Source organism: Balearica regulorum, chromosome 3 (genome assembly GCF_011004875.1).
Source record: "Balearica regulorum gibbericeps isolate bBalReg1 chromosome 3, bBalReg1.pri, whole genome shotgun sequence".
Classification (NCBI taxonomy): domain Eukaryota; kingdom Metazoa; phylum Chordata; class Aves; order Gruiformes; family Gruidae; genus Balearica; species Balearica regulorum.
The window spans coordinates 62,776,497-62,798,632 of NC_046186.1; the positions used below are offsets into that span (position 1 = coordinate 62,776,497).

The window sequence follows — 22,136 nt, forward strand, 5'->3', positions numbered from 1 at the left end:
CAGACATGACAACTGTAATGTATTAATGAACCTATATTCCTGTAATACTGACTCCAGTCACTACGTCCTTTAAGCTCTCTTTTTTCCCTATCTTTCTTGGTTGCAAACACCACATACCAGGGTCTAGTAATAACAACCAAGTTATTGAAAGCTATCACATACAAAAATAAAGTTTTCCTTCCTCTATGCAAATCTGTCTCACTACAATGACTGCTGATGCAGAAATTCCGATCTGCTGAGACATTCCCCGCTGACCCAGTAACCCATGTTCTAATCAGCCAAGCTGCACTTTTATTTCAGGCTAGGCTGTTCTCCAGCTATTTCATTCTCAGTGTATAAATTTTAGTTAGCTTGAGAAGTATCGCTTGGGAGGGCAGTTGGTGTTTTGCCATGAAAATAGGAGTCCGGTGCTCTAGAAAGTTCATGTGCTTAAACAATGCGTAGAGATGGGACTTGGTTCTGTAATAATATCCAGACTAAGGCATTCTGTTCTCAACCAGGTAAGGAATTAAGTGAACTTTTTCTCACTATCTCAGCATTAATTTGAAGACAGCTTTTAAAAATGTTGGTAGGGCATACTATGCACACAAAAGACCCAATTTCTACAAATTGCAAGCAGGAATTTGGACAAGAATCTTTCAACTCCCATTATCCCCCTCCACTCGCAGGACGATGAAGAAAAAAGAGTATTTATTTCAAACAAACTGAACTACATCACCATTTTTATGATACCATATTTTACCATATTTTAAATAAGATTTTGTCATCTTTTATTTTTCTCATTAGAAATGAAAATGAGAAATAAAAAATAGGATTTAAATAAGTCTTGGAATGTGTGAGGCAGGTCAAACTAGTTTTAACAGAAAGTGAAGCATATACATAAAAGGGGGTTCTGTATAGCCTGAGAAAGCATAGTGCCGAATATCCCCTCAGTAATAACATTTTTGTGTTCAGTGTGGTGAGTCAGTGTTTTTACTGGATAATGAAATTACTGTCCATTCCAGGAGGATTATTTTTGTGGATGATTTGTTGATTCTGTACTCTCAAATTTTCAGGCTTTAAAAATTGCTGCAAAGAATTGACTGCACTCAGATATAATTTAAATTAGTATTGCTTCAAGCAAAAGCCAGCTATTGTACCTAGATTCCTTTCCTGTACTTTTAGTTATAGGAAATATATTTTAGCTTTCTTAGTTTTGACCTTGCACTGACAGTGAGCCGCTGTGACTTTAGTGTAGCCAGTACTGTGGCTGATGTGAAAAGTATTTCACCTTAACGTTTAAAGTCACAGACAGCTTGCTTGCTTTCCTTCCTCCCTGCAACCATTTGGTCTCTTTTACAAGCAAACTCAGATCTAGTGTTGTGCCACCAGATTCCCGTTTCTTTTGGGAAAAGTAGAGAACTATGTCAAATCAGATCAACCAGTCTGCTTTTTCTTTTTTTTTTTTTTTTTCCCCAGAAAATTTTTTTACACCATATAAGTGAATTTGTAAAATGTAAGCATTTTAGTTGAAGTAGATAAGTAAAGGAGAAAACAAGGTAAAGTAAAGCAAGGAGTGGTGGGCGCATGAGTTTGTTGTTGGTCAGCAAACGTGTATTGCCGGTATGGTGAGGAGGTGAGCTGTAGATCTGAGAGGAGAAGAGGAAGGGAGAAAAGGAGGAAGCTGGAGAGTGCTGTTGGGTTTGATCCTCTTATGCGGCTGGAAACTTAAGAACCTTCCTGCAGGGACAAGGGGCAAGGAATCAGAAAACTGCACGTTCTGCTCATCTCCTGTTCCTGGAGTTAGTGAACAAACTGTGAGATAAAAAAATAAATGTAAACAGCTGAGCCTTTGCCACCCACTCATATTTAACTTAATAATGAAATTATTAATTTCATTAATAATGAAATATTAATTATTTCCTTATTAACTTAATGATGAAATTTTCAAGGCTGGAATAGTGTAGCTGAAAGGCTTAATAAAACCCAAACGGCAGCAGACACTCCTTCTTATCCATCAGGGCTTCTGTGTGCCCTCCATTTAATTACTGCACCTTCAAATCCACAGGACTGATTTTTAAACTTTTAAAATTATCTTATGCTCTGACCAGTTCCAGGGAAATCTGTGAAGGTGATTAGGAAGCCAGATGTTGCTCAGATATTGCAAAATATAGAGTTAGAATTTGTCCCAGTGGGGCTTTTTGTCTGATTTTTCAGTTCCTGTCCTACACTGGGTGGAGTATAGTTGCATTTTTTTTCTGGAGTGTAAATAATAAATAAGGATAAAGAAACGAATCTTTTATTTTGGCTGCCACTTCCCCTTTTCTTTCTCTTTTCATCTGCTGTTTACATCCAAAAGCAGCTTCTTTCAAATACTCTACAGCTTAAGATAATCTCAGACAGAACCAAAAAAATTTATTTCTCCAGTGGGGAGAAGAATACTTCATTTCTGTTCCTTGAATGCAGCTTTTTCATGCCTTTCTTAATGGATTAAGCCAGATTAGCTGAGTTGGGCCACTCATTCTTTTAGTCTTGACATAAAATTTTAAAATATGATTGCTTCTACAATGCAATGAAATTATGTATTTGAAAATGAAATAATATGTATTTATTTTATACAAAAATGGCCAGTTTATATTTTTAACAACTTCATGTGGGTAAAAGTTTTCATTCAGTGCAAGGCAAACAGAAAGAAGAAATGGTAATTCCCCAAATTCACATTCTAGGAACTTGTGGCATACATATTGGAAATCACTCCCCTGTTCAGATTTATCTGTTATCTGGACAACTTTTAGCACTGGTATGAAACTGAGATTGGAAACTTAGAACTGCGTACTTCTGCATGTCACAGAGAGTCTGAATTAAGTGCTGCTTGTCAGCAACTTTATTTGAAGTAGATGACTCAGATGACTCCTTTGAAGCACAGAACGCTGCATTTCAAAAGCTCAGCCTCATTTTGTCTTAGTGATGAGATAATTATCTGAAAACATTAGTTGAGTCATTTTTAAATAGGTCCTTGAACCTTTTCATAAATTATATTAGGATTACGTTAACAACAGCTATTTTAAATATAAAAAAGTAAAGTCTCTGGAGACCAAATTTCAGGTGTCTCTTTGGGTTGTTAAGTCTAGCAAGTACAGAAAATGGTAATATTGAATGCCCTGTTCATCTTTACTATTGCAGAATGGCTTACTTATTTAATTGTGCTTCCCCTGCATTTTCCTATCTTTCTGCTGTAACCACTGTGCAGAAAAGGATATTTGATAGCTATCCAACTATAAAAACAGCTTGGAGGGGAGTTCAGTTTTCCAGTGCACCTCAGTTCCCTGGAGTTACTTCCATCCCTTCCGAAACCAGGAAATAATGAAGTTCTCCAGGACTGCTTGATTATCTGTGATTTTCCAGCCAAAGGGATTTGGATAAATCAAGAAAAGAATCTGATAAGCATCCAAACTCCTAGAGACTAAACAGAAGTTACATGCCTGTTGAGGTTCATCATCACTAGCTTTTAGGAAATGGGGAAATGGGGAAATGGGTGATTTTGGAATACTGGTATGCTAAAGACACTATAAACGAGACTTGTAATTGTTGATGTTTTTCAATTAAAATAATTTTAATCTAAAATCACACTAAAATTACATATCGCTTTTCTAAAGGCCTATTTTAACTAATCATTTATACAGTGTAGAAGGAGTTGAAGGTTGTATCGTTTTAAAGAAATTGATGGTGATAGGAAGCTGTAAGTGTACATATGCTGCCATCTCCTGGTGCAGTTAGTGGCCCGCACCAATCATTTCTTCAACTTCTGTACTAAGCATATGGTGAGCATACTCTCTTATAAGCTAATTCATAATTTGATTTATTTTTTTTTTCAACAGGAGTGTGATCAAGTTCATATAGATGATGTTTCTTCTGATGATAATGGACAAGACCTAAGGTAAGATACAGCATTTTTTCTTTTTTTTTTTTTTTAATTCAAAGATTAAATAAATTGAGCATTTACAGGAATACATTGTATTTATTTTTACTGTATTTTGGGTGTTTGCAGTACCTACAGTTTTGCAACTGATGGCTTCCATGCAGCTGCAAGTAGTGCAAACCTTTGTCTGCCAACAGGTGTAAGAGGAGGGGTTGACTGGATGAGGAAGCTGGCTTTCCGTTACAGAAGAGTAAAAGAGTTGTATAATACTTACAAGAACAACATAGGAGGTGAGTTTAATTGTCAAAACCAATTTAGAATGCTGCGCAGGTTAAACCGCATGGCGATGCACTCCCACCGAGGGAATGTGCCTTGGAAGCCACAGAGTGAATGGAAAGTGATGTGACTGGACCTTGGGCTACTGAAAGCTATTGACTGGAATGGCAGAGCCAACATTGTGCTGTTGTGCAGGAGAACCAGAGATGGGGAAACTGAGCAGGCTTCCATTTAGCTTCCGCAGAGCCCATTTTTCTCCTTCAGACCCAGCTCACCTCTATCTGCTTTACTGATTTGTTGAGCCACTTTACTTCAAATAGGCTGTTATTCTAGGACAGAGGTTCTGTAGTTTTCACAGCACAAATTGGTAGTGGCTGGCCGTTTCCATCCTACATTTTCATGATCTGATGGGTAACAACACACTGCCTTCTAAACTCTCTGCTGGGTACCTGCTAGTCAATTTTCACCAGTCAATGCAAGAAGACTCTAGCAGTGCCATAGCACTAGTCCCTTTTGTTTACTCTGTAGCTGGCAGACTTAATTGTGTTAGCAAGAAATCTGATTCTCATTTGGGCTGAGAGCTTTCCTGTTACTGTTTTCATTCACGGACTCGCTCGTGTCTATGCCAGCAAGCTTGTAGGAAATCAAGTAGCAGAACTGAAAGACTCTGTTCTGGAGAGTCGTGTGTGACTTGAGGCAGTCAGTCCTCTTCTGAGGAGGGGAATATGTTAACTGACTCCCTTGATAAGAGGCTGCAAGAACAGGGAGTACTTACAAGTCTTCAAGCATTGCTACAGCCACAGTTGAGGAAAAGATGAGGCCAACCCAACCAGAAAGGAGTCAAAGTGAACGCTCTCCCATTCTTTTCAACTCATCTGAAATTTATTTCAAAGGAACCTGAAACTCAAAGTAAAGCTCACCTTCAGCAAAACCAGACGGTTTGGTGTTCACTTACTGCAGTCTCTCAGAAATTGGAAAGAGTACTACTAATATGGACAGTGAATTAGTTGTTGCCTTAATCATTTTCTAAACGATGTAAACCTGAAATATATATTTTTCCTTAGAAGTTCAGAGTCTTTACTTGCTGCAGGATGAAGCAATAGAAGAAAAGGATGATAGTAAATGGTTGGCTTTCACTTGCCCTGCCTTGCCTTTCATTGGTGTAATGAATGGAGTTTTTATACATTAAGAATACTTGAAACAGTATTATCCAAATGTTTACTGGGTTTTCTTATCTCTCCTAATCCATCTAAGATTCTACAGCTGTTGCATTTCATAAAACCTTTGACATTAGTAAGAGCTGAAGTCCAAGAGCACAGCATAGGGAAACACACTAAGAGGAACAATCATTGCACAGGCAGAGTGCAGATATGTGGTCCATTGTATTAAGGTTTTTATTCTTTCCCACATATCCTGCTTCTGAAATATATTCCCTCCTTAGTGGGCATCCATCCTCTACTTCTTAACTTGTTTAATAATCTTTTTATCACATATGTATCTATTTATTTCAAAATAGTTGTTAGAAGGCAACAGAAGGCTGGATCAAACTAGGTATTTTTAGGTTGCTTCATTTCAAATTTTTGAAGACAGTCATCACCACTTTTTGGGAACATGGAGTGTGAAAGAGAGGAGGGCTACTAAAGGTCATGAAACCTGCTTACCAGCTCTTCCAGGACCAAATCTAAATTTAAAATAGCTTGATTCCAAAGAACTCATGTTTCAATGTTCAATAAGCTGGGTATTTTTTAAAATCTGATCATTCATACCCAAAAGGAGATTTTAAGGACTAACTGAGATATGAGAACATAAGATGTACAGCTGTTTCAGGGCTGTAAATGATATAAAAGGATTTATATCATTACTGTCTACAACAGGACATGAAAAGTAAGCCATCAACAAACAAATGTATTTCCATATGTGTAACCTGAGGTTCCCCTATATACAAGATCACAAGCAGGGCAGTTTTAAACATATGCAGATACTGCAAAGGCAAGTTTATTCTAAAGTCTCTTTTTTTGCATCTCCACCTATGGCATGGATCTCCTTGTTGCTGCCTCTGATGACTAGAGAGTAAGATGCATGTGAGGAGTTGGTTTAAAAAATGTGTATTTCTGAAAGATATACTTGAAACGTAGTAAATAAGTTTATTCAGAAGGCTGAATAAACAAAAACAATCAGATGACTAATTACTAGTATCTACAATACTCTCTGACATTGCTTGATATAGTGGAGTGCAAACAAAGACAGAGAGCAATTTACTCAATTTCAAGATCTAGTAGAATTTAGAATAGAAACAATGACCATAAAATATATATATTCCAGCTAATACAGAATTTAATTTTGTTTTTTCTTTTCTTGCTCTTTTACATAAAAGGCCTCCTGGGTCCCGCTAAGAGAGATGCATGGTTGCAATTAAGAGCGGAGATTGAAGCTCTGACAGACTCCTGGCTAACAAATGCACTTAAATCATTATCAATTATCAGCACAAGGTATGTATTTGAGTCTACTGTAAAAAAGTTTCTAGTTCTGGACTTTTAATGGCTATTTTTTGACATTTTACGTTACAATAATTTAGTGTCTTTGAAGAACAGAACAGGCCTAATATGACTTTTGAATAGGACGTAGGAAAAATTCCACGGAAAGTTATTTCATTTTCAGTGATTCCAGCATTTACTAAAGAGAGTATGAAGTGTCTTCTAAAATGTAATAAGTGTCCCTGTGTACCTTGAAAGAGTATTGTAGAATTCTGAGCCAGCCTTTAATTTATTATCTTCTGGGGCAACATCCTCTGAACTCCACGTCTGTCTGTCCTGTCCTTCAATGTTTGTGCCTATTCGCAGTGCTACCTGAATACTGTATAGATGATCCCAGAACACAAAAACATCTTCCTTCTGTCCTGCCAGACAAGTCACTATGCTTAAGCATATATCTAAGTTTTCAGAAAAACAAAAACCTGTTTTAACTGAGTTAAAAGTCTGGGTTCCCATTAATGAGACATAAAATGTATTGTTCCTTAGAAATAGGAAGCATAGCATGCTGCTGCTCAGTCAGCCATGCAATATGTATCTCATCAGAAATCCTCAAAAATTCTGGTTTTAAACCATAAAATAGAACAATGTTCATTCATCTTACCTTCTGAACATGTCTGGGAACAGACTCAGTGTCAAGTGGAAAGAACGAACTTGGAAAGACATGAAAAACTTACTTTAAATGTAACAACTTTTGCAATATGTTTATCTCTTGTTGTTTATTTAACAGTGTCTTAAGCACCTTGAGAGGAAAAAAAAAGTAGAAAATTTGTGTAAGCCATTCTGTTTAGCTCTGCATTTCTTTCCAAGTTGCTAGTCTTCAAAAAGACATTTGTAATGAAGGCCAGTTGAGCATTGGTGGATGAGTCTGGAAAACTGTTACTCAAGACTGTTAAATAATAGTCCTTTGTCTTGTCTTCAAAGAACTGTACAGCTGTAAATCTTCAGAAGCTACCTGTGAGGCATCTAAACATCACCTCTATGTTGCTGGCAGGAAATTGAGATACATTAAGGCAGAAATAGTAGCCTGAGGTCTTTCTTGGAGTTTGTGGAAGAACCAGGAGGAAATATCACAGCTATTTGCTCTTGGCTCCATGTTCCATGGTCATGCTTATGTTCTAGCCTAAAGTAGCCTGGCTCTGAGTTTTCTGTTGTTTAACTGCTAGCACAACTTCTCCACTCAAGTTTTCATCCTCACCATTTGATGCTAGCTCATTAACATGATTATTCTTATCTCTCCCTCTTCTCAGAAATATTCTTACTCTTGAAACGTGAAGAAAGTGATGTCATTGTGCAGAAATGTGTACTGAATGTTCATTTTCCCTCAAGACAGGAGTAACGAATGATGTTTTCACTTTCTCCTAACACTTTTATTTGGCTGGTAGCTTTCAAAGCATTAGAATGCCTATTTTTAGAGGTAGTTGGTGACCTTAAATGCCTGTAGTTTAGTGAACCCATCTTCAAGAACTTGTTTTATATAAACCACTGTGGAATATTTCCTACAAATCAGGCCTGCATATTTGTTAAGGGATTTTGCCAAAAGCTTTATGTACATTTTTCTGGAATTGAAGGTGCTGAGCAGAACTGCTGTGTGAGTGAAAGTAAATGTTGAGGAATCCTGAATATGGTCTCCACAGCTGGTTCACCTAATCAGCATTTGGGTAATGGTTTTAGACTATTTAAACTTAAACTATTTCTGTCATTTTAGGAGTAACTGTGTAAACGTATTGGTGACAACAACCCAGCTTATCCCAGCACTTGCAAAAGTTCTGCTATACAGCTTAGGAGGAGCTTTTCCTATTGAAAATATTTACAGTGCAACTAAAATAGGTAAGAAAATGATTCTTTCGTCTATTCTGACTATACTGCACTACCAAAATTTTTTTGCCAGTAATGGATGGATTCCAAGCTGCTTCCCTGACACAGTGTTTTAAGATTTAGGCATTGCATATGTTTAGAGGTGTTTATGTCAATAAATTCCAAATTCAGCTTATTTTCAATGATGCCTGAAGGAATAATGGTCCCCATACTGATTAAAAGCCTCACAAACTCCTAAGTGTGGTGCAGAAAACATAAAAGGTGCAGAAAAGAATGAAGAAGAGTGTTTTGTGAATTCAAATCTAAGCAGAATTTCTGTTAAAATAGTCTCGGCTCTGACCTTCAGCTCTATGTAAGCTAGCCCACCACTTCACAAGCCTTTTCTGGAAGCATAGTACGTCAGTGATGGTCATGACAACTGTTACCAACAGAGGCTGTGTTGATGGATGCCACAAGGGCACTTCCCTATTCTGTTGATAACTGTGTACCTCTTGTGTATTACAGTTTGGACATTCATGGGTTTTGGAAATGGTATCCAAAATTTTCTTGTAAACCAAGACAAGTTATCATTCCTGTGGAATCTGACACAGCCTACAATGACTGATAATTTTGGGAGATTTCATGATTTACCAATTATTCATTCAAGAATGCTTAATTTCTATACCTATGACACCTTATATAACATGGAGTGTGACACTTAATTGACAGAAGTGTTACAATATATTTCCTAAGTGATTTTCACAAGTGAAAAAATAAGGCATATTCCAACAGTGCCAGGAAAAACTATTACCTCAGTCATCCTTTAATTAGCTGTAGCTGTCCTCTAGACAGAAATCATAGAATCATAGAATGGTCTGGGTTGGAAGGGACCTTAAAGATCATCTAGTTCCAACCCCCCTGCCATGCGCAGGGACACCCTCCACTAGACCACGTTGCCCAACACCCCATCCAACCTGGCCTTGGACACCTCCAGGGATGGGGCTTCCACAACCTCTCTGGGCAACCTGTTCCAGTGCCTCACCACTCTCACAGTGAAGAATTTCTTTCTAACATCTAATCTAAATCGACCCTCCTTCAGCTTGAACACATTACCCCTTGTCCTGTCACTACACTATCTCATAAACAGTCGCTCACCATCTTTCCTGTAGGCCCCTTCAGGTACTGGTAAGCCGCAATTAGATCTCCCCGGAGCTGCCTTTTCTCCAGGCTGAACAATCCCAACTCTCTCAGCCTGTCCTCACAGTAGAGGTGCTCCAGCCTTCTGATCAGCTTCGTGGCCCTCCTCTGGACTCTCTCCAACAGCTCCATGTCTCTCCTGTACTGGGGCCCCCAGAGCTGGACGCAGTACTCCAGGTGGGGTCTCACAAGAGAGGAGTAGAGGGGCAGGATCACCTCCCTCGACCTGCTGGTCACACCTCTTTGGATGCAGCCCAGGACATGGTTGGCTTTCTGGGCTGCAAGCGCACACTGCCGGCTCATGTTGAGCTTCTCATCAGTTGATACCCCCAAGTCCTTCTCCTCGGGGCTGCTTTCAACCCATTCCTCGCCCAGCCTGTAGTTGTGCTTGGGATTGCGCCGACCCACGTGCAGGACCTTGCACTTGGCCTTGCTGAACTTCATGCAGTTTGCACGGGCCCACCTCTCAAGCCTATCAAGGTCCTTCTGGATGGCATCCCTTCCCTCCAGTGTGTTGACCACACCACACAGCTTGGTGTCATCGGCAAACTTGCTGAGGGTGCACTCGATCCCACTGTCCATGTCGCCGACAAAGATGTTAAACAGTGCCGGTCCCAGTACCGACCCCTGAGGAATGCCGCTTGTCGCTGTTCTCCACTTGGACATTGAGCCGTTGACCACAACTCTTTGAGTGCGACCATCCAGCCAATTCCTTATCCACCGAGTGGTCCATCCATCGAATCCATGTCTCTCCAATTTAGAGACAAGGATGTCGTGTGGGACAGTGTCAAATGCCTTGCACACGTCCAGGTAGATGATGTCAGTTGCCCTTCCCTTGTCCACCAATGCTGTAACCCCATCATAGAAGGCCACCAGATTTGTCAGGCACAATTTGCCCTTAGTGAAGCCCTGTTGGCTGTCGCCAATCACCTCAAATACCATCAAATCAATCACCAAATACCTCAAATACTTTAAAACCTTCAGTCAAGGCACAACGTATCCCAAATACCACATGGTACTGAGCGGCCTCTGGAATGAATGTCATCTGTCATACAGCCTGTACATGTTGGACTCAGTCACTGAGATTGCACTTGGACCAAAGGAAGGAGCATTAAGGAATAGTGCCGACAGCACAGAAGTGGGTGGTGAAGTGAAGCACAGTCTCTGGAGGCTCTGTCAAAGTAATTCTGCACCAGGAATTCCTTCTGGGAACAGTGTGGCCCCTGTTACAGCCCTGTCAGGAGCACAGCAAACTCTGTTGGGTACAAGATCTCTCTCTACTTTTCATCACAATGATCTCTGCACTGTGCTGAGCACAGGACTGTAATTGCAGCTGTTCCTTGCACACACTGAAATCTAGTCCTCACTCAACACTTAATACATTTGATGCTTTTCCTAATCATACGCCCTTTTTTGTGGGACAGCTGAAAAAACACGGGAGGAGGGCAGTAAGAATCAGAGATCTAGAAATCATGAGCTTGTGAGAAGAGACTATCACCCCCTAGGGTGGGGATAGACATAATAACAAACAAGGGAAAAAGCTATTGCAGAGAGGAAAGAAATAATCTTACTCTACGTTGAGTTGGGAGGTATGATAATAAGTGATTTCTTTGCAATAGGGCACATGTAGGTTGCGTGTCAAAGAAAAACTTCCTAATGGAAAGGGTTCATTAAATATGGAGATTGCCTGTGGAAACAGTGAAATCGTCATATTAGGACAGTTTTAGGATCGATAGCACAACCATTTGTTGATAAAACTGAACCTGCAGTATAATGAGAAGATTGGTAGATGACTTTGCTTGGTCCGTTTCAATCCTGTTTACTGTTGTTACTGGCTTAGCCCGCTTGCTTCCACATTTCTCTGAAAGAGCCAAATGTTTCATGGAAGTTCTCCCAGGAACCTGTTGTCTAATTTCATTTTGATTGCTCATTGTTCTTTTAATACTTTTTCCATTGCAACATCACTCATTGTTGCAGATACATTAGAAGTAAAATCGCTGCTTTCCTTGAAAAAAAAAAATTGCAATAATCGGGAAACAAATTATTAATTCACTGACTTATTCATTTTTGCAGCACTGCTAATTCCTTTATCTTAGTGGCTTTCCTGTAACTCTTAAGAAAGATATTTAGTTTTGCCTGGAGCAGCCTAGTGTCACTGAGAGAATTACTTGCTTCTCACCAGTTTTAGCTCTAAATCCCAAGGCTGGGAACTTTAAAAAAGTAGTAGTAAGAATGTCTTACCACTGCAATTATCCTTTTTAGGGCTTCACCATAACTCACTCGATAGCTTGAATAAGTAGTGCATTGTTTTTCAGGCAAAGAGAGCTGTTTTGAGCGTATAGTTTCCAGATTTGGCACTAACATAACTTATGTTGTGATTGGAGATGGCCGAGATGAGGAACATGCAGCTAATCAGGTAACTTCACTCTGAACTCTTATCTCATTTATCTTCCAGGAAAAGAAAGTTGCTTTGAACGAATAATGCAAAGGTTTGGCAGAAAAGTAGTATATGTTGTAATTGGGGATGGTGTAGAAGAAGAACAGGCAGCAAAAAAGGTAACCTGTCTCCTGAAATGTTGGTGTGATACATAGCTACTAATGCAAGCCTTTCTGTTTGCATTTCTGTCAGTGTTGCACAATGGCAGAATGACAAATAATTTCAGTCCACAGATGCAAGGCAACAAGAGCATGATGAGATCAAAACTTAGAGTAAAATGAACCATTTGGATCCTAGCATTTGCTTCACTTCAGTTTGGAAAGAAAAAAAATTCAATATTCTTTTAAAAATAAATGAAAAATGATTGCAGCGAAAATCTCTGACTAGCTTCAAGCAAATTAAAGATAAAAAGAAGAGATAGAAAGGCATAGGACATGATGGTTGGGTGGTGGTTTTCTTTAAATGGTGACGTCAGGGACATTTCAAGGGAAGTGTTACAGAGAATGTGGAAGAAAACCTAAAGGACTGTGCAGATTTTTTGCTGACATGGATAAAGATCTGTAGTTTACTGGAGCCAATATGGTGAACGTATAATTTGCTTCAAGAAAGACATATCTGCAAAAGGAAAAAGAACGCAAATGTGTGTTTCTAAAAAAGAACTGTTTCTTTAGAAATACTCAATTTTCTCATGTTAATAATTCAAGTCTAAATTTTACCAGATAAGTTTTCAGTGTTCAGAAACAGATCAAATTAGTAATTTGCACCATACTTCCCAGTAAAACCTTGGAAGTGTGCAGAAACTGAAAATTTTTGCCTCACAATGTCTGCACAAGACAAGTGATGTAAATACCATTGTGCTAGGAGTAGCAAAATAAAGTGCCCTTTTAGTATTGTAGCTGGAATGGAAACAAAATACAAAGAACCAAAATGCTCATTCCAAATGGTTCCTTAATATAGGTACAGTACTGGTGATGGGTCTTTTATACATTGTGCTAAACAAAGGTGGTTGGATTGTGTACTTTCCAGTTTGGCATGCTTTTTTCTTAACGTTGGCTATATTGCATGGATAGATACAGAACTCAGAGAGATGGATGAATATAGCACATTACAAATAGATCTGAACACACCATGAAAGTATGGGCTTTATTCTGATGAATTGCTGAAGGAGAATAGTGCATATATCTGCATCTCTCACAGACACTGATGCTTTCTGCAACACAAATGATCATTTTTTAAACTGGAAATGTGTTATGTTCTTATCCAGAGAGATTTCTTTTTTTCCCCCGAGATGGAGAAAAATGTAATTCAACTCTCTCTCAAAGTGTTGTGTATGAAGCCTCTTTTAATGAAAGTCCTACAGCCCTTTAAACGATCATTTGGTGTTTTGCAAAGTCTAATAAATGGAGCAGAAAAGGATTTCCTATTAATGCTCCTTCGTATGGGTTTGCATGCTAACAATAAACAAATAGCCCCTACTAGATAACCGGCTCTTTCCAAAGAAACTGTTAAGAAAGACTATTGAATTATTTTAACTTCAGTTGAACTATAAAGCTCAGATCTATTTTGGTCTGATTTTTGTCAGTACTTCACTAGCAAAAATCAATCCAGAAACACAGTGGTGTAAAATACGTGGTGGTATTCTGACTAGCCTCGTGTGTCATGTACCGCCCTGTGTCACAGTGTTCATCTTTCCTGACCTTTTCCCCCCTCTAACAAACACAGCACAACATGCCTTTCTGGAGGATATCCAGTCATTCGGACCTCTTGGCTCTCCATCAAGCACTGGAACTAGAGTATTTGTAACTGTGTTCTAAAGTTGGCAATCCTTTTTTTTATATATATATATATATATTTCAAGTACACTGAATTTTTATGTGTGATTCAATGCCTCTGGCTTTACACATATGAATTGTCTTAAGAAGGGAAGAAATCTTTGGAATTAAAAATTCCAAATTGAAGAATTCAGATTGCTGAATGGAGTTAAAACGTTAGTGCTACGTAAGGAAGCTCTATGGTCTTATATATGCAACGTTTTTAAATGAATTAAAACTGTGGAGGTTGCTGGTACACACCAAGTGAGCCCTGACAGGAGTGAACAAAGGACTCGAACTGGCAAAGCACCAACATGCGTTTTCCAGCCGACAAGGTGGTGTTCAACAACATTCCTCAAAATGGGATATATTCTCAGCACTGAGGTTTGAACCAGACTTTAGCCTACCTAACCCAGAAAATCTGAATTGGAATGCACTCAGACTGTATAATGACAATCCTGTCTAGACCTGTAATTTGTGTAAATTATTGATGAAAATAATTTACTGTGACTTTATTAGCAGCTGATTTTGGAAGTGGATGCAATTTTTCTTTCTTTTGGGGGGGCAGGGGAGGGAGAGGGTTATATAATATTGTCTCTTTTATAAGTTTGGCAAACAGAATGTGCATAATGATGTGTTGTGCCTTAAAGCGAAGACTGTGTTCGTGTGTTATAATGTAATTTTGGTTAAAAACTATGTAGATAAACAAAAAAAAAAAAAAAAACCTTTGTGATAATTTTTGACATGACCAAATTTGAAATTCAAAGAAATCAAAGAGCAGGGCTGCACCAAAGCATTTAAGTATTTGTTGCAGTAAGAAAAAATAATAAAGGAAAGTTTGTGTTTTTATTTGGATTCTGAATAATTCCACTGATTGTTTGAGGAAAGTTAAGAGTATGTTGGGAGGTTGATACTGGGGACCGCTACCTTGAAAACTAAAAAAAAAAAAAAAAAAGTGTTTAACACCTTCAGCATCATTTCTTGATTCTCCAGCAAGAGAACTAAGAGCCATATTCATGAATTACTTAGTCCACTGAAAGCCATACAGTGAGTGCATCTGCTGTGTATAAAAGAACAAATTCCCACTCAGCAGACAAAGTGTGCAGGTGGCATTACTGGAAGGTGAAAATGTGGAGTTAAGCCCAGATGGGGAATAAAACACAAGATTGTTAGGAACAAAAAATTACTAAAGAATCTCTTACCAGTCAGATGCACAAATGATGCTACATTTAGCATATTCAGGATCAACACAAGCTGCTGAAATTGCTGGCATGATGACATTGGCCATTTCAGGAGCACAGTCCACTTGGTAAATGTAACAGCATTTTGGTAGCTTTTCCATTCTGTTCCACATTTATGTGTCTTCTTTTTTTGGGTCAACGTGATTTTCCTCACCCAGTTTTGATTCTACAACGATATTTCACAGGAGCAACCCTATAGCACGTCAGGCATCTAGAGGAGAGGATAAGGAGGGGATTTTTATGAAGAAACATTGAGAAATATATTACCTTAATTTTCATCATTACTTTTAATAATTATGGTCCATACAGTGATAATTACCTGGCAAGTTTTGAACATGCTACCTTTCAGCTTTGGAAAATGAGCGAGGTCCATATTGCACACAGGGTCCCTAGTGCTCCACATGCAGCTTGAGCACTCTGAAACAACAAGTGGTTTGTCTCTCATGGCAGAAGACAGAAACTGCTTTTTGATTTTTAATACTGTGCATGGAAACACCTGAGATTGCCATGCTCTGACACGTGTGAAGAGAAGTGTGCAAGAGAAGATGTTAAATGTACGCTCCAGGATGCCTACACAAGCACTGTAGTCAGCACCAAGGTGAAGACCTTCCTTCTCTGTGCTGTGAAGCCACCATATGTCTAGTTACCAGGTAGTAACTTTGTTGATTTAAACTTTGTAGGTTATATGAAAGTTAGTTGGTAGGTGAAAGCCTGGAGCTACTAAAAGTCCAAGGCAAAACTCCTCTATAAATTCATAAAAATGGGATTTCTTTGCTGGATTTTCTTTGTTGGAATTGGATATACAAGTCACCACAAAAAAACCCTCTAATGATAATTTGTTATCACTGGGCAGTTTAAAGCCATCACATGAGACTTGCCACATATGAAATCACTATACACTAGCTATTTGGGTGATTGATTTGTGTGTCCAAAATGTAAGAATGATGCATACCTTCTTTATATTTACAGTACCTGTCTCGTCAAATTTGGCCTGGAAGTACATTTTTCATAAAAAGCTGTAGTACCAGCTTTTTGTAGTTTTTCAGGTGGGAAAAAAGTATTTCTACTGGAATAGGAAAATTGTTCAAAGACCTTCTCAAGTTCCAGCATCATAACATTGCATGAGAATCTCAACATAAAAGCCTTTATAAAACAAAAAATTGGTATGGTGAACTAGCTTATTTTACTTTCTTTTTTTTTTTTTTTTTGGACAAGTCATAGTGTTATTTAAATGCATGAAGCAATATTACTTCTCAAGTTATTTGTTCAGCTTTTCAGTGTTCTTTTCCTAATAAGATGTAAGAACAAAAAACAGCCCAGCAACAACCATCGGTGCTTCTAAAAGGTTTGCAGTGCCTTCATTGGAGTTGTGCTTAGCTCTCTGTGGGAGGTATGGCTCAATTAATATATTGGACTTCAAGAGAGGAGATGGAGGCAAAAGGAGGGAAGTTTTACAGAGCATGACGAAGTTCTGATTTTAACTTGGAGTCTGTGTGCTACCATAGCAGAAGTTAATTATAAAAATAAATAATCTGCAAAAATGTGCATCCAAATAAAATTCAAGGATTTAGCTGAAAAGCCTTCACAATACTAAAATTTTAAAACAAAATTGCAGAGCACAAATATTCTCTTGCAAAGCAAAGAATGTGGTGTATCTTTAAATAACAATGTGTAGTACATGCCTGCCTTGTAGAGAAATCACTCTGATGCATTTTCCTGCATGAACAATACAGAGGAGAAAATAACCAAGGCAGACATGTAGTCACGCCAGACTGTTCCAGGTGGGCCGGAGCAGATTAAACTGAAGGCAGGTCATTTTGACATTGAGTGTATTTTAATTCAACAGCATATTAATCAGAAACTGCCTTCCCTTCAGCCTCTCCTCAATAACCAAAACTGAGCACAATGTCATATTTGCAACCATTTGGGGCAAATGAAGTATAGAACATAATGCCATTTGCTGATACTCTAGCAGTTTTCAGCCAATGCAGAACGTGAACGTTCATTCGGCATTTGAATAGTCAGCTTGCAGAATGCAAATACAGCGTGATCGCAATCACAAAGTAGTATCTTAAACAGACATAACTCCGTGCTGTTCAGTATATCAGTAAAAGAGAACAGGAAAAACTAAAAATGGTGCTTCTTTTTAGATGCTTATGGAGATTGTGCACAAAGATACAGGTGACAGCCAGCTCCCAGATCTCTTTTCATTAGAAACCTGTGAGAAGCAGCGTTTGCATCTAAAGCAGATGCAGAGTATGTTCCAGTGTAAGCACTGACAAGGGTGATGAGGCCGAATCAAAATCCTGTATACAAGCACACTTCATCTCGGGGCAGATGAAATCCTGCAGCCTATCGGAATTGCAGAGTTTATGGAGAATACAGACTTGGCCCACAATAGGAAGACTAGAATTTAGCTGTGAGGTTGTATCCAGATCCAGGGTTTTGGTTCAAAAGTCATCTCTACTTTACAGGATTGATACCAGGCATATGCTCTAAATGAATATGGTATTTAATATCTCTGAAGAGGAACTGAAGTGGCATGAGCCAAAATCCCAGCAATAGCAGCATTTTGGAGACATAATTGAAGCCAAGGGTCTCTGTCATGTATTAGCAGATTATAGTTTATTAGGGCCTACATAATTTAAGAAAATGTAAATTAAAATTAAAAGCTTGTAAAATTATGTACATCTTTACTATTTCTCAATAAATACACTTGGAAATGTCATTTTCTGCACTATACCATGTTGTAAGATGTTTGATTTGTGGTTGAAACCCCCTACACAATGTCTCTTACGAGTACCGAGCATGACCTTGGACTCCTTTTAAGTATGCCTGTACTGCCTTTGTGGCTCATGCCTGGAGCAGCACTGTGCCCATGTGGTCTGGTAGCGACTGGCTCACCTGCGTGGGGCCGCTAGAGGGAACCTCCCTCTGTTCCTCACCAAGACCTGAGAGACAACTAACAAACACCTTTGTTGTGGTGTCCTCCAGACAAATACTGAGCAAACCAATTTGATATCTAGACATACAGTGTATCCATTTAAATTCCCTTACCATTTCACTTACTAATGTTACGCTAATATTCTTATGGACATGGGTTGTTCAGGAGACAGACTGGGCTACTGAAGGGAAGCAGCCATTCCAGTTGAAGCTGAGCCTCATGAAACTTCGTCTTTGGGAGCAGTGCTTCATGTCTTAATGACCATGGCTTGAAGGAAGCAGTTCCCCCACAGTCTGCTTGCACAGGCTTAACCAAAAGTGGGACTGCAGGTCTATCAACACACATAGACATGACATTATGATCTTGGGTACAACATAGCAAGTGGCAGAGCCTTGGTAATCACAGCGCTGCATCCACAAGAGACAGCATGTAAATTGTTTGGGTTTTTTTCCCCAGGAATTAGATTAAAGCATGTCTGTTGAAAAGATCACAGAATCATAGAATCCTTTAGGTTGGAAAAGACCTTTAAGATCATCAAGTCCAACCATTAACCTAGCACTGCCAAGTCCACCATGAAACCATGTCCCTAAGTGCCACATCTATGCCTGTTTTAAATACCTCCAGGGATGGTGACTCAACCACTTCCCTGGGCAACCTGTTCCAATGCTTGACAGCCCTTTTGGTGAAGAATTTTTTCCTAATATCCAATCTTACCCTCCCCTGGTGCAACTTGAGGCCATTTCCTCTTGTCCTATCACTTGTTACTTGGGAGAAGAGACCAACACCCACCTGGCCACAACCTCCTTTCAGGTAGTTGTAGAGAGCAATAAGGTCTCCCCTCAGCCTCCTTCTCTCCAGGCTAAACAACCCCAGTTCCCTCAGCCACTCCTCATATGATTTGTACTCTAGACCCTTCACCAGCTTTGTTGCCCTTCTCTGGACACGCTCCAGCACCTCAATGTTCTTCTTGTAGTGAGCGGCCCAAAACTGAACACAGCACTTGAGGTGCGGCCTCACCAGTGCCGAGTACAGGAGGACGATCACTTCTCCAGCCCTGCTGGCCACACTATTCCTGACAGAAACCAGGATGCTGTTGGCCTTGGCCCCCTGGGCACACTGCTGGCTCATATTCAGCTGGCTGTCAACCAGCACCCCCGGGTCCTTTTCCGCCAGGCACCTTTCCAGCCACTCTGCCCCAAGCCTGTAGCATTGCAGGGGGCTGCTGTGACCCAAGTGCAGGACCTGGCACTGAGCCATGTTGAATCTCTACAGATAACTGTTCTTGTATGTACATTTGCCTTCTACTCCAATTTTAGGAATGAAAAGGAAGATATATCAAATATATGGCAGACAAAATACAAAGAAGGCCCATCTACTGAGCAGACTGACCCATAGAAAACAGTAGTTTTAACTTTGTGTCTCCCAGATGGGTTTGCATGTGACTTTACAGAAGAGGAACCAATATTCAGTACCATTTCAGGAGACTGAGATATTAGGTAGTCACAAAATGGTTTTCCCCAATTAAAACTGTGGGAGATTTCAGAACCTTTCCCTTTTCACATCGGAATAAAAATTAGATATTGGGGGGTTTTACTTAAAAGCTTTTGCCTGGGTTTTAGCACAGTCTTAGCTTTATTTCTCATTGCTGAGAAACTCAATGTTATAAATGGCTGTCAGTATGCTCTGCACATGACAATTCACAGCACTGAACTAAAGTAAAATCATTATACTGAGAGCATTTATGGTTGGAGAAATAACTCTTCCTCATTTGGATGCAAAAATACCTCTTCCTCATTATCCACTACCTATAGTGAATCCCCAAGGAAAACCCAGCAGAAATTCAGAATGGAATTGTTACATGTCTTATCCATTGTTTGCTGATGTATTATTATCTCCAGGGCATGCATGTTTGAGGTTGACTTCTTTGATCCATTTTCCTTTTTTCCAAACAAATAATGGATTCAGAAACATTTTGCACATTTTTATAAACTTGGGGGAATTGTTTCAGTTGTCAAAAGCCCAGGCAGTAGGAGGAACGCTGAGAATGTCAATAGTTTATTTTTGAATGTTATTTTTTCTATCAATTTCAAAGCTTGATTTTCCAAGAACTGAATCTCTGATTTGAAACCACTAATAAAAAATGGAGAAGGATTTCTTTTTTTTCTGGTTGAGACGAAAAGGGAGAAAAAATTGATTTTTAAGTGGAAAAGCAAAGAAAATCCTTTGTTGCACAAAGCACCGTTTCTCAATTTGCCAGATGAATTAGTCATCAAGCATCCATCTAAACATGGGTTATTAGAAATTCACATATGCACTTCAGTAATTATGAAGCAAGAGAGCAGAGAAGCATAAAGGACAGGATTTAAATGAACTGTATCATATCAAGGAATCAGGCTGAGAATGGAGGTTAATAAGACTTGATTTTTCTGTTGGGCTCTCAGTGTCTGGGAAAATAAAGTGCTGCAGAGGAGCGGCAAATGGAAAGTGATTCATGTTTCCTAGGCTCCTATACAACCAACTGTGTCCTTCACCAGGAAGCACACACTTTTTCTACATTAAAAAAAAAAAAAACAACCCACAACTGGAGCTATTTGGAAAATATTAGAAATTGTTGACTCATTGAAACCAAAATATGTTTTGGGACTGCACACACCAATGTTGATGAATGGAACATTTCTAGTCCTGTTTAGAGAAAGAGTGAATCAGGAGCCCACCAGATCAGCCAGAAAAAAGTCTGAGCCATTGCAGGACTCTGGTGAGCATCTCAGCTGGCATATCAAGCCCCTGTTCTTTGCTTTCAGCTTGTCTGGGTTAGGATCTTCATTTCTAGCTTTCTGACTCAAGAAGGTCCCAGTTTAGTCCCAGTAGTGAAGAGGAATATTTCTGAAATTAGGAAAAAGAAAAAAAAAAAAAGGAGTGAAAGGAAAGGGAAGAAGAAATGAAAAAAAAAAAAAATCTCCCTTGTTACACAGCACTAAAACCACTGTGCCCGTTGTAAAGGGTTTTGGAAAAAGAAATCTTCCCAGAAAGGATTTAGCAGCTGAGAAGCTGTGGTTAGTTGGTTGGTGGGCTGCAGGGTGAGGGCAGGCTGACAACACGTGGGAAAAGCCCAGCAACCAGAAAGGGTATTTTCCCTGGACAGTGTGTGTGTCTCTCTCCTGTTTTACAGCACAGCCTCATTTATCTTCTTCGTGCTCTGAACTCCTACCCCATACAGCTAACCCCTCCAACTGTCCCACCAACTCTGGACCATGGGGTTTTTGCAGGCTGATCTCTTTGTTTCCTTGTTTCTGTCTGGTTTTACACCTTTCTGTCACCTCATTGCAGCTGCAGCCCTTTGCTGTCTGTGAATTTGCTAGGATCCCAAATAGCTTTTCAAGTGCAGCAGCTCCTTACAGCTTTCACAGGAAAAAGGGCTCCAGCAGTTATGCTACACGGGCCACAGAGGTGAGCCAGTCCCTGCAGCCAGCTTCCCTTACCACCTGGGATACCAGGGCTGCAGGAGCACGAGATCCATGCATGGGACCAGCCATAAGCAGCAGCCCAGCCAGACGTGCCTCTTCCCTTTGGTGGGCAGCGCTGCAAACACTTCCCTCTGCTGCTGTTGGCAACCAGCATGGCAGGGAGCGACTGTCGCTCTTGGAAGAGCAGGCAGGCAGGAGATGCCATATGCTTTTACAGAGCAGCAGGATGCAAGGCAAGCAGAGTTGTCCTTCCAGGGTGGGAGCAGAAGCAGAAAACTGGCAGGTAAGGCTTATGCACAAAAATAAATGTAAGGGGTTTGTGGAAGAAGCATACAGAATGAATGCATCCCTTTGTGGAGTTGGGGGGAACGCACTGAGTACAGCTTGCTGGATTAGCATAAGGACATCGTGTCTAGAATTGTGAGCCTCAAAGATAACTGAGCAAACTCTTGGATCTTAGCAGCAGGACTTCTTTGCAGGGTTTTTTTTGGGGGGGCACAGTGGGTTAGCCTTCATTAGCAGCCAAACTCCCACCCAGCCGCT

At 39.7% G+C, this 22,136-nt stretch overlaps 1 protein-coding gene across 16 annotated transcripts in view; it reads left to right on the top strand.

The window, feature by feature from the left end:
* EYA4 (EYA transcriptional coactivator and phosphatase 4) overlaps positions 1-17,927 on the top strand; it is a 163,517-nt gene extending 145,590 nt beyond the window's left edge. For 13 of the 16 annotated variants that reach the window (XM_075748128.1, XM_075748129.1, XM_075748127.1 and 10 more), the window contains 6 exons: positions 3,858-3,916; positions 4,028-4,188; positions 6,549-6,663; positions 8,411-8,532; positions 12,152-12,252; positions 13,856-17,927. In XM_075748128.1, coding sequence (XP_075604243.1) covers positions 3,858-3,916; positions 4,028-4,188; positions 6,549-6,663; positions 8,411-8,532; positions 12,152-12,252; positions 13,856-13,936 — 639 coding nt within the window. In that variant the 3' untranslated portion in view covers positions 13,937-17,927. Of the gene's footprint in view, positions 1-3,857; positions 3,917-4,027; positions 4,189-6,548; positions 6,664-8,410; positions 8,533-12,011; positions 12,113-12,151; positions 12,253-13,855 lie in introns of all 16 variants that reach the window. The other 3 variants (XM_075748124.1, XM_075748132.1, XM_075748122.1) reach the window with 1 other exon arrangement.
* The last annotated feature ends 4,209 nt before the right edge of the window (positions 17,928-22,136 follow it).